At 50.1% G+C, this 12,596-nt stretch overlaps 2 protein-coding genes across 2 annotated transcripts in view; both read left to right on the forward strand.

The window, feature by feature from the left end:
- Positions 1–9,818, forward strand: part of NDRG3 (NDRG family member 3) — a 56,921-nt gene extending 47,103 nt beyond the window's left edge. Inside the window, exons 8-16 of the mRNA XM_059480598.1 lie at positions 1,119–1,205; positions 1,737–1,793; positions 2,976–3,079; positions 3,457–3,522; positions 3,991–4,042; positions 5,359–5,406; positions 6,039–6,074; positions 6,166–6,217; positions 8,300–9,818. Of these exons, the coding sequence (XP_059336581.1) occupies positions 1,119–1,205; positions 1,737–1,793; positions 2,976–3,079; positions 3,457–3,522; positions 3,991–4,042; positions 5,359–5,406; positions 6,039–6,074; positions 6,166–6,217; positions 8,300–8,478 (681 nt within the window). The 3' untranslated portion in view covers positions 8,479–9,818. The remainder of the gene's footprint in view (positions 1–1,118; positions 1,206–1,736; positions 1,794–2,975; positions 3,080–3,456; positions 3,523–3,990; positions 4,043–5,358; positions 5,407–6,038; positions 6,075–6,165; positions 6,218–8,299) is intronic.
- On the forward strand, positions 9,711–12,432 carry SLA2 (Src like adaptor 2). The gene is made up of 6 exons (XM_059480565.1): positions 9,711–9,735; positions 10,520–10,669; positions 10,837–10,963; positions 11,058–11,177; positions 11,686–11,795; positions 12,371–12,432. Exons 1-6 carry the CDS (start codon positions 9,711–9,713, stop codon positions 12,430–12,432), a joined length of 594 nt encoding a protein of 197 aa, XP_059336548.1.
- Positions 12,433–12,596: the final 164 nt, after the last annotated feature.

The raw sequence follows: 12,596 nt of genomic DNA on the forward strand, positions 1-12,596 counted from the left end.
TCAGTGGGTATTGTTTAGTATGATACAGGAATTTATCGGGAATTCACCTGAGTCTTTCAGAGTTACTGCTAAAAAATCCCAGGTAATCTGTCATTTTCATTAAAATTTACTTCAGGTTGTTGTGTGCAGAGAGTTGCCAGTTGTTTAGGCCACTATAATTTCTTCAAGCCATTGTGCTGGGCAGCTGCCCCTCCTTACACAAAGTTCTCTGTTTCCCATTCCCTACAGTCAGGATTGAGTTGGGGCAGTGTGAGGCATTGGTGTTTCACTGTTCCTTGCTTTCTGTATCTTGGATAGTTTTCAGCCTTGCTAAAGAGGAGTTTGTGCAAATCAGCCTTAGTCCTCAACGAAATGCCACAAGTGTGCCCTTGACACACTCCCTGGGCTGTGGGCAGTTTCCTGCTGAGGACAGAGATGTTTCCTTCTCCTTCACATCAGTGCAGCAGAACAGGAGAGCTGCCTTGGAGTGAACCCAGAACTCAGCAGAGGCTGGTTGCCTCTGATTTCTGAGTTTGTATTTGCAAGCAGTTCTCATAAGTGCTTTGTACCTGTGCAGCCCAGGTACAGCCTGAGGCATACTGGAGGGTTTTGGGATGGAGCAGGGGAAGGGGTGTCTGCAGGGCAGGGGGAGAGCAGGGGTGCTGCTTGGGGAGAGGGTGCCCCTGTAGCTCAAGTTTCCATACTGCAGGGGCTTGGGGGGCTCAGCACTAACTCCCCTGCTGTTTGCCCCCTTTCCACTGGGAAAACTGCCTTTTCCTTGAGGAGAAAGAGGTGCTCTTCAGGCACAGTAGCTTGCCAAGGTTCTTCGCAGAGGTGCTGGATTGGAGCAAAGAAGGTTGCTGATCCCTGTAACACACTGGGCCTGAGCAGGACCTGCAGCTGTGCCAGGCACACAGGTCACCAGAAAGCACTGCTGAGTCTGTAGGTGCTGTGGAGCACCTCAGAGCCACAAATGAGTCAGATCTGGTCTTGCTGGGAGCCACCAGCTACCCGGCACAGAAGAGCTCCCTAGTTTGTCTTGCACCTTTTGCAAGAAGCTTTCCAGCTGCTGCACCAGCTGTTGACCACTGTGTGGGCTGAATCATCCTTCTGAGTGTTCCTCTGCTCTCTCCCCACAGCTCAGCCACCCTGACCTGGTGGAGGGACTTGTTCTTATTAATGTTGATCCATGTGCAAAGGGGTGGATTGACTGGGCAGCATCCAAGGTGAGATTCTGCTTTCCCACACATGTGCTCTCCACAGCACCTAATGAACAGTGTGTAGAGTAAAAAAAAAAGGACAGAATACAGGATATTTTCCATTTCTGGGGAAACCTGTACAATTTCATTTCTTGTCCCTGCTGCATTCTAAGTCTGGATATAGTATGGTCTCTGCCAGAGGAGCATGGTTGGGTGTGATCATGTGAATGAGAAATGCAGATAAACTGCTTGGATCACTCAGCTTTCCTCTCATTCTCTGCTTGCAGGCTTCATTTGATTGATATTGAATGAATCTCTTAATTATTCTCTTATTCTGGTCCCTTGAAGTTATTTAAGGTTTCAGGATTTTTGGAGAGCTGGGTTGTGTATACAGTTTCTTTGAAGCTTTGCATGTCCATCCCAAGCTTCAGGCATTTGCTTCTTATATGATATAAATAGTTTCTTCATTGTTTCCTTTACTCTGAGTAGCTGTTTTGCAATGTGTGATGAAACTGCATTTTCCTGTTACTCTCCTCCTCATTCATGGTCACTCCTCAGTTTTCAGGCTGGACAACCAACATAGTGGATATTGTCTTGGCACATCATTTTGGCCATGTAAGTACCCAGCAGATGCTAATGTTGCCTGTGCAAATGTGCATGTAGCTATAACTTCTGTATGTGTCTGCTCCCAAATAGTTCTGGTCCATCAGACAAGAGTTGCCAGAGGTAGTACCTTTTTCTGTGTGTGTCAAGCTCACATTGGGGTTGGCATGCTGGGGGGCACACACATCCTCACTCTTGCCCTCACTGTCTCCAGGCCATGCACTGGTGACAGAACTCCTTTGTGGTGCTTGGGACACTATCCACAGAAACAAGTGGCAGCCAGTTCTCTGTAGCCAGCATGGAAGCCTTTGGACTCTGGGTAGAGCACAGGCCAGCTGGGAGCTGGCAGTGGGATCTTGTATCTGTCCAGATGTTGAACTGCTGCATTCTGCTCTTCATCTTACCCTTCAGTTTCAGCAGAGGCAAACCAGCCCTTCCTGAAAACTTTGAATACAGCAATGCCTTGTGTTTGGGATTAGCTGTCTCTCAAGCAGCAAGCTTACTGGGCAATGGCAGGGGCAGTGCCTTGTGCACACTGTGTATGCCACACAGCAGATCAGTCCTTGACCTGGAGTCTTCTTGCAATGACACATCAGCACTGAAAGGAATGCTTCTTTCTCCAGCACCACTTCCTGCTGTGCATATCCTGCTCTCTTCCCCACTGTCAAGCCCCTTCATTGTATGTAGTGCTTCCTCACATTCCCTGTTCTCTCTGGCTCTCTCAGAATGTAGTTTCTTCTTAGAACTGGCTGCTGGAATTGAACTTTCCCCTGGTCACAGTCTTACAGCTTAAGTATTTTTTTACTTTATTACATTTATTAGTATTATTATGTACTTTGCTTCTTAAACATTAAGTGTAAGTGGAAGACCTGCCAAACAGAGTGATTTGTATCTGTGTAAGCATTACTGAGGCTTGGGAGTTAACTAATCCCATCTCAGGATACTTGTACTCTGGCAGCAGCTTGTGCACTGTCAGTTGTAAAGTGTAGTCACATTACCAAAGCATGGCATGTACCAGCACATCACTTGAGCCCCTCATGTCTCTGGGGTCCTTATGCAGTGTGGAGTTGCTGCCCTCTGTGTCACTGTTCACAGAGAATGATGTCTGTGGACATGCTTTGGCATTTTTATGACTGTTGCTTCTTTACTTGTGAAAAGTGTTTCCTGTTCTTCAATTCTTCTACTTTTGTACAGGAGGAACTGCAGGCAAATCTAGATTTGATCCAAACATACAGGCTTCATATTGCGCAGGACATTAACCAGGATAACCTTCAGCTGTTCCTCACCTCATACAACAGGTATCAGATACCTTTTTGCCTGACAGACAGCTCCCATAGCTTCCCCATAGCTCAGTAAATGTGCTGCCATATGTATTATCCTGCTGGGTATTGTATCAGGGGAACCTTTGTCCTAAGCCTAGTTTTCAGCTGTTGCCCTGAGCCAAACCTAGCCCTTGTGTGTGCCTGCAGGCACTGTCACACCTCAGTAGCTCATCTCTGGGCACACAGCCAATGCCATGAGAGGATGAATCCTGTTGTCTGGGGATGACTGCTGCGGCTCCTGATCAGGAGTTGCCTGGGTGCTGGAGCCAGCACTCATGGTTGGATTTTGTGTGCCTCATGATAATCAGTTTCCTCAGCAGATTAATGAAGAATTGTTCTGTTTTGTCTTTCAGTCGTAAAGATCTAGAAATTGAGAGACCAGTTGTTGGTGTCAATGAAATGACTGCAAAAACACTCAAGTAAGTTGCCTGAATCAGCCTATCTTAATTGCTGATTCTGCAGTCTCTTCAGCAGAAAAGATGATGTTGCTTCTCAGCAAGAACTGCACCAAGCTCAAGCACTGGGAAGACTGTCCGAGACAGCTCCAGGCTGTTGTACAGGACTGTCAGCTGCAATGGGGCAGAGGTGTCTGGAAGTCCTCTCATTAAGAACACATTGAATTTCTCCAGAAGGCAGGGTCAGAGGCACATGTGTGCAGCAGCAGTGCCAGTTGGTGTGCATGGAGAGGACAGTCTGGGTGCATCTGCAAGCCCTGGATAATTTTTTGGTACAACAGAATGCCACGGTGATGGCAGGCAGGGATTTTGCTGAGACTTTTTTTTTTTTTTGCTGAGCCTTTCATGAGGGTGTTGATTCACAAAGCTCAACCTTCTCAGAAACCCCTTTGGTGCACTTGGAGTAACATCTCTCTTTTGGCTTTTGACCAGGTGCCCTGCTTTGCTTGTTGTTGGTGACAACTCACCTGCTGTGGAAGCTGTGGTATGTATCCATGAACTCTTTCCTCCTGTGACATTAGCCCCACAAGTCACTTAGCAACCCTGCAGTGCTTTCACCTTGCTCAGAATTACAGACAGTGGCTCTTTGTCCCAAGCTCTTTTTCAGTCCTCCAGTTACTCATGGGAGAGCCAAGGCTCAGGGGCCTTGAATGGCCCTCAGGGCAACTCCAAGGTGAGGATGGCAGAACCTGAATGAGCACCCTGCTCAACAGGTGATGCAAAGGATCCTGTTTGGGATCGTGCATCCCTCCCTGAGCTCTGCCAGGCTGCTGCCTGCAGTTTGGTTCCAGTCTTGAATTGCTGTTGTTTTGCTGTTACTCTGGGGCTACCTAAGGATTAAAAATAACTGAGTATGACTCCAGTTCTTGTGGTAGAGCTCTCTTGGAGTAGTGCATCACCAGGAAGGCAGCACTTAGGAGCTCTGTTCTCTGCAGACACCCATAACCCACTTCCCTCCCAGCACAGCTATGAGCAGGGCATGGCACAGGGTAGTGTGATTGGGATGGATGTTGCTCCTCCCTATCAGCCAGGGATTGTGGGGAGACCAGGAGGTTGTGAACAAAAGCAGCAGTCTAAAACTGTGGAAGAGTGTAGGAGTCTCCTGAAGCAGTAACTTGAACCTAGGAGCCATGCATGGAGAACATTTTCTGGCCATGGCCTGTTGCCTTGGTCTGTTTGATCTGGAAGTCTGAAATTAAGTCTGCAAGTTTTGACTTTTCTAGAATAATATCCTTGAAGATTCTCATTGCTTACTGGCCACAGTACAGTACAGGATAGGGTCTTCTGCATATTAGTGTGCCTGTCTGGCTGCCCAGGTTTCCTGCTGAGAATAACCTCCCCTACTGTGGTTGCTTTTCCTATAGAGTCTCTGCCTATTCTCTTTTTGCAGCAGTCTTACAGAGAAGACGTGGTCGTGACCTCCTTGTCTGGCCAGGGCACTGAGTGACCTCCCTTATGCTGCATTGCACAGAAATCTCCTTCCCTCCCAGTCTTGCTGTCAGAGCACAGAAGGTGCTCCAGGGTTTTATAGTGCATCCCCAAACTAGGGGATGATTTCAGTTGAAGTCATGACCTGTCATCACAAGGTCCCTTAGATGGATCACCTGTCTTTCTTCCCTGGATCTTTTATTCATTGTTCACTTCTTACAGGATCTCTGCTTTCTTGCTTGCTCCTTCCTGGCTCCAGAGAAGCGACCATTGCTGAAGACAGCCACTGCTTCTGGTGCAGCTACTCCACATTTTACATCTCAGTCTTTGCATTTTCTGTGTGACAACATGTCCCTCTCTCCTTTTTTCTAGGTTGAATGCAATTCCCGTCTTGACCCAACCAAAACTACCCTTCTGAAGGCAAGTGCCACTCCAGAATTATTCTGGCCAGCATAAAGACACTATTTTTGCTCAGCTTCACTTAGGTTTTTGCTTTCCATACATTTGGCTTTGAGAAGTTTTTGGACAGTCATTCAGAGCTGTGCTCTCTCCTCCATGGAGCCAGGGCTTGAGAGGGAAGAGTTTGTCAGGCAGTCCCTCAATCCCTGCTTTATGGCCACCTTCAACTGGCCAGGAAGACCCATGAGAGTTAGCAGAGATGCCCTGCCTCCACCCTGCTCTCTGCAGCAACAACAACATCCTTTTTCCCAGCTTTGTACTGGTCCTTTCCACCCTCACCTGTGGCCCCACAATGTGCCCAACAGCGGCTGTGTGGGAGCGCAGAGGGACAGGTCTGGGCAGAGGAGGCTGGGAAGGTGCTGGGCTTCTGCAGTGTGGCCTGAGATCACTTGGTGACGTGGCCTCCAAGGTGCAGGGTTCCCTCAGCAGCAGGTCCCTGAAGGTTTATCACCTTGGCCTTGCTCTGGTTGTAGAGGTGAGGTGGTGGAAATGCAGTGTGGTGCTCTCAGCCTGGTGGGTGGATGGTGCTGGCTTGGTTTGGGGTTGTCCTTCTGGGCAGGACAGCTCAACTTGCCTTTTGTTTCCTGCTGCAGATGGCCGACTGCGGGGGCTTGCCTCAGGTGGTTCAGGTGAGACACACCTTGGCCTCTCCCATGGCATTTGAGGGCAGAAGAGCCCTTTGTTCTGCTTGCACTAAAGCCACTCTCTCTGTTTCCACAGCCTGGCAAGCTGACTGAAGCCTTCAAGTACTTTGTGCAGGGAATGGGCTACAGTAAGTGGCAAACACAATTTTGTCTTTTGGAGCAGGGTTGTCGTGAATGGAACTCAAGCTTTCTGGTCCGTCTGAACCCACTGGCATCTGTGTTCCTACCCCTGAGCTAGTGTGGTTGCCAGGAGATCCATCCATGCTGGAAAATCAGCTAGTGTGCTGACATGCCTTAGCAAGCCAGTGTTGTTCCCTGACGTGTTGGTGACTCCTTTCTGGTTGCTGGTGTTGGTAAAACCTTTTAAGTCTGTCTTTGTGCCAATCCAGAAAAATGTGTTCCCAAGAACAGCAAATCTGTGCCTACCTTCTCCAAAGGGGAAGGAGGTAGCAGTGCAGCCCCATGACTAGTCCGGGTATGAGAGCTTGACTAGTCCGGGTATGAGAGCTCCCCTGTTTCTCCTCAGATGTTCCTGTTTCTCTCAGACTCACCAGGGTTAAGCAGTGCTCCACAACAAATCCCTCTAATGGCAGAACAGGTTCCTGGGTGACTTCTGAGGCACCCAGGGAGCCCAGAGAGAGCTGTGCTTTGCACTAGTGCATGTCCTGCCCTATAGCTTCCTCACCATGCTTGGAGGCAGAAGATATTGTCACCTGAGTGTATCAGACTAACAGCTGCTCAGCTCCCTGCCCTTGGTGTTTCTGAAGAATCAGAGGAGGAGGTCTTCTTTACTTCTTTATCTCCAAGAAGGGCTTTACTACTCAGGAACATCAGGAGAAGGGCTTCTCAGTGCACTCTTGCCAACTGGGGTCAGGAGTTCCCTTTTGTGGATGACGAGCCTTCAAAAGCTTGAGTTAGGGAAGGGCTTGGTTTGTGTGACTGGCTGACCACTGAGCATGGCCACCATCAGAGCTGGGACACTTGCAGTGGTCTCCTCACAGCTTTGCCAGATCATGGTCAGGCTTAGCAGAACCTGGCAGAATTTTCCTTGCAGAATTAGTAGCTTGTCCCAGAATAGTTTTCCCAGCTTTCATGGGCAAGACTGTGGGACGCTGTGAGTGTGGCCAGTTCTCTTGGGTAGAACAAGGTAGAAGCAAAACTCAGCTGGGCATTGCTAGAAATACAGAAACCAGTTCTCCAACAGCTGTTCCTGTGCCTTCTGTACATGAGCTGAAGCAGCTGGGTGTACTTCTGCTGACACTGCAGGTGGAAGGTACCAGCCTTGAAGGAGACTTGCAGCAGGAATCTGTCATCCCAAAGACATGAATTTCTGTCCCATATCTGGAGTTACACAATATACCCCAGGGAAACTATATTTCTGTTGAGCAGGTGCGGGGTGTGCAGGGGGGAGTTGCTGTCACCAGGTACAGTGTGATTTTCAGCTAAAGGCGTTGAAGAGATTTGGCCCTGATGGGTTTTTAGGTGAGCTTGGCATCACCCTGAGATGCTTATTAGCAGCTGTTCTTACAAATCCTGGGAGCTTTCAGTGCAGTGTACGAGCTGGGAAAGGTAGCTGGGGGTCCCAGGAGTAGTGCAGCCACTAGTCACACACCGCAACTAATGGGTTCTTTCCTGTATTCATCCCTTTCCTTGTCTCATGTTGTTTCCAGTCCCTTATGTGCAGCTCAGCCACCTAAGCACTGAGTCAGGTACCTCCAACCGTGCATCCACCTCGGCCCCGGTCTGTGTGCTGAGTGGAATTGTTCTCTGGGTGTGCTTTGCTCTGTCTCAGCATGTCCTGCTGTGGGTGGGCTGATCATTGTACCGTGTGTGCTATGGGTTTCCACCTTTCATTTGTATTTTGTTGATTGTTGCATGACTTCAGCTCTGTGGTTTTCTAGAGTGATGAGACTAACTTTCAAAAGGTCATCCATGCCACAGCTGCCTTGGTTTGCACAGACACTGGCCGTGGCTGCACTTGCAGAGGATCAGTTACACTGCTGGCATTTTCTCACCTCAGACCTTTTGAAATTGGGCCTTAAACATCTTGCTTTAGACATGCAGAGACTTAATTTTGGCAGTGAAGAGTGAGTTTTCTTCTGAAGGGTACAGCTCTTTGTGTGCTTACCCAGTGACACATACCTGAGTGACTGTGTCTTGGCTCCAGGAGCTGCCTCCTTGTCTGAGTGCCACGTTTGCTTCTCTTGCAGTGCCAGCAGCCAGCATGACCCGGTTGATGCGCTCCCGTAGCCACTCCTCCTCCAGCGTGGGCTCTGGTGAGAGCAGCCGCAGCCGGTCTCATGCCAGCACCCATGGGGAAGGCAGTGCTGGAACCCCAGAGGGACTCGACCTCCAGGCTGCACCTCAAACCATGGAAGTATCCTGTTAGGCAGGAGCCCCTCTTCTGGATTCAGACAGCTCCACTCACCCCAATGAACCCACTCAGAATTTAGCATTTCATCTGACATGGCATTAACTGTTCTCTCTAACCTGTGCATGCCCATCCAAGCAGCCACCTCCTTGGTAGTCTGTATGTGACATTACTTTGATCTTTTCTGTATCCCTTTGGCATCAGAGTCTCTTTAAAACTCATTGACATTCCACAGTCTTAGTAAGTCCCATTACTGTACATGTTGATGCCATCTCCTGTCTGTGCTGTGTATCAATCCAGATGACAGCCGTTGTCTCCCCTCTTCATTTAAATATAATTTCTGTGGCTTTGTGAGGTTTAGAATTGCTTTCTAGTTGTGCTTCTGCTAAAGGGCCCTTGTGATGCAGTTGGTATGTCATTGGTGGGACGTGGGAACGTAAGACCATGAGGATGTGGCACTCCAGGCACTGGAGCAGGCAATGCAATGTGGAGCTGTACCCTGGGACACAGAACCCATTGGAAGATCTGTCTGTCCCCAGGGCTGTTTCACATGCCATGCAGCCTGAGACTAACAAATGGTCAGGAATACTGTTTTGGTCTTACCTGTGTATGTGTGTTAAGAAAGAGTGATTTCTTACCTGAGCCTCCTGAAAAAACAAAGCAATTAACTAGTAAACTACACTAACAAGGTGCACTATTAACCCAGTACAAGGGATTAAACTCCAGTAGCCCTGGCTCTAGACCACTTCTGCAACCCTCTGCAGACCCAGCAGAAGGACAGGATGCAGTGACACATGGTTGCTGTTCTCCCCTGGCACAGGTGAATATTTAATATTGAGCAGGTTGTGAAATGGGAAGCAGTGCCTCTTGCCAGGTGGAGATCTCAGAATCTCCTGCACTGCCATCATCTGTGTGTCCTACTGCCCCTGGCAGGATCTGCACAGGGTGCAGTTAAATGGGGGCAGGAAACACCAAGTGAGTATGGCAGCCAGAAGTCACACATTCCTGTGAGTTGTGTCAAAGGGGCGAGCAGTGAACACCACTGTGCAGACAGCAGTTACTGTCTTTGTGGAATTCACAACTGTGCTACCTTTTTACACCTGGCTGGGTCCCCTTGCTGCCAAGGTCTGGTGTTAATGGGAGAAAAGGGATGAGTGGTCAGGCTGCTGCAAGTCTCAATTGATAAGCAAAACCTCCTTTCCTCACTGCTGAGCAGCCTGACCCAATGGGAGCCAACTCCTCCCAGGGTCATGCTCATGTTCTGCTCCATTTCAGGTAGGGAATGGGACTGGGAGGCTCTGCCTGAGGGGGACTTTGTACCGGTTATGGAATAAAGCTATAACTGAGTTTCATTGTTACACTTTGTGCTCTTGGTGTTTCTCTTGGCACTGGCTGCACCTTTGGGGGTTTGGCAGCTTGAGTGTCTCCTGCTGCATAGAGCAAACTCATCCCCAGGGCAGGGAGAGGACTGGGCACCTCTGCACCAGAATAATGTGGTTGGCAGCCCTGTGGCCCTGGCAGAAGGCTGTCCAAGGGCATTGGAGAGCTGGCCCCTGCCAAAATGCAACTAGAAACATCCAGAATGGCAACAACAGGTTTGCAGCAGCACAGGCTACAGGGCTGCTTCCAGCTGTTGCTGCTCCCCAGTCTGTGCTGAGCTCCTGCCCTGATGCCTCAGAAGAGCAAACCACGATCAGGTTCCTGCAGCTTTGGGTTACTCGAAGGAGTGACAAGACTCAGCCCATAAAAAGAAACAGAGCCCCATCACACCCTGTGAGGAGATTCTGCCAGGTGCCACTGTGCAGGTGGCACCAACGCCACCTGATGTCCCAGCCATTCCCTGTCACCTACAGTGTTCTGAAGGCGCTCATGGCCTGGGGCTGCACAGGGGTGCTTGCAGCCACAAGGCCCACGGGGAGAAAGGTGATGGCTGCTGCTTCTGTAGGATGGTTGAATCCCTGTAGTGTGTGGGAGTTAAGAGTGCATCAGGCAGCGGGGGCTGAGCAGGACAGGGTCCTGGGACAGCCCAGCCAAGTGCCCTTTGCCCTGTGCCTGCCAGGCTGCTATTTCCTGTCAGTGCAGTGTGGCAAGTGCTCTGCCTGGGCCTCAGTGACTCACTGTCACATCCACCGGCTGGATAATGGGTGGCTTTACATCTCATCCTGGCTCACCTTCCCCAGCCTGCACAACTTGGTGGACCACTACTCTGGTAATGCCCCACCAGCCCCCCCAGCACCGTGAGCAGTGTGTGGGGAGATGTCCCCATGCCCTGAAAGGAGGGAGGGGGAAAATGTGGCAGCTGGTCTCTCCCCTGCCCAGTGTGCCCAGCCTGGGGGCAGGGCTGTACTCTGTTGATGCTTTTGGCTCCCTGCCCAGAGTTCAGCGAGGGGCTCTGCTGCAGTGTCTGCGATCCCTGCCCCATGGAAGGGCCAAGAGCAGCCCCAGCCCCCACAGCACTCAGTGTCCTCAGGAAGCCATCACTCCACTGGAACAAGACTGAGAGGTGAGGGTAGCTGGGACAGGGGCCGGGCCTCCCCCCACCTGACCCTCGAGGGGCTGTGGGCTGCCTGCTGACTGCCCTTTGTACTCTCGAGCAGCTCCCTCCTGTTCTTGGAGACCACATCCCCACCGGATGGGTCTCCCATCAGCTCTTACCTGATTCTCTCAGAGACTGACACCCCTGAGCCAGACCCCACAGGAAAGGTGGTTATAGATGAGTAATGTAATAGTTCGGTCTCACAGTTAAGAGATAGGTACTATGTGGATGTATAGTGATGTTACTATAATATGTCCTCCCATAGGACATATTTTCCCCTCTTTCCCCTCCCCCTTGTAATAGCCTCGGTAGTGAGGGCATTTGGGAGGGCTTGTTACCAAGCAGCGCAACATGACAACACCTGGCCTCCAGTCAAGATGTAAGAAAGGAATCTCCACCAAAGGACGCCAGAGATGGGACTTGACTGACAAAACTTTAGGAGGAGCTAAAGATATAAAAGGCAGAGCATCCATTTTGTAGATGAGCTAGTTATGGAGACTCCCAACACTGAAATCTTTCCTGATGCACTTCTTTGTTGTAATTTTTGTTAAGGTTTAATAAACCTTTTGAAATTTTTGAAGTGAGGATCATTTCTCACATAGTGAAGGAGAGTTGAGGACAGGGTCCCCACTTGGCCACAGCTCTGTGGTGGACACCCATGCCCCAGCTCAGCCTTCTCCTCCTTTCAGCCAGAGTCTCTTGTTTGTGCTGGGGCCCATTGACCGGAATGTGGACAGCCAAGACCAATGCAGAGCCAGGCAGGCAGCAATGCTGGAAGGAGGCAGCTGCCTGAGGGCCTGTCTGTCCCTCACAGGACACTTTGGGACAGGATGCATGAGCACCAACAGGATCCATGAGCCTCACCCAGCACCCAAGGGGGAAGGAGGCAGAAGCTGCACAGAGAAGGAGCCCTACAGGCTGCAATGGGGCCCCTGGCATCTGTATTCCCACAGCAGCAGAGAGAGGACAGAAATGATCAATAAACCAAATCATGGCCCAGATGGAGGAACAGCCCAAGCCTATCGGACCTTCCAAGTTTAAGCACAACTGTTTTAGGGCATGGGTGTCTGTGCAGGCCTGTGAGCAGCAGCTGTGGACCATCAGAGTGCTTTCACGCCCATAACTCACCACTCTGCTTAGTGGGGCCAGCAGCTAGGGGGAAATCAGACCCTGACTGTGCCCAAAGCAGCTATTTTTAGACCTTTTAACACATAGATTGTAAATTCCGTAAAACAGGATCCTGCTGGACATGCAGCAATAACCATCTGTTATAAATTAAAAGGCACTTTGTTCACAGCTGAGGTGAACTTACTGTGACTTGCCCATGGGGCCAATTTCACTGCCAGAGTCTGAGGCAATTTGCTCTTCCCACAGCCCTTGGCCCCAGCTGGAGTGAGCAGGCAGCCTCAGACAACTCTCTTCAGGCAAACTCATGAGCCCAATAGGTTTAAATGTGTAATTTAACATGCACAACTGCTATTCTAGGAACAATGGGGAAAGAAATGGGTCCGTGCCAGGAATAGATTATTCAAAGAAGTAGAATGCAAATACTCAGGTAGAGCCCCGATCCCACTACGCTGCAGGGCTGAGGGGCCTGAAC

This window comes from Ammospiza nelsoni, chromosome 12 (assembly GCF_027579445.1).
Source record: "Ammospiza nelsoni isolate bAmmNel1 chromosome 12, bAmmNel1.pri, whole genome shotgun sequence".
Lineage (NCBI taxonomy): Eukaryota > Metazoa > Chordata > Aves > Passeriformes > Passerellidae > Ammospiza > Ammospiza nelsoni.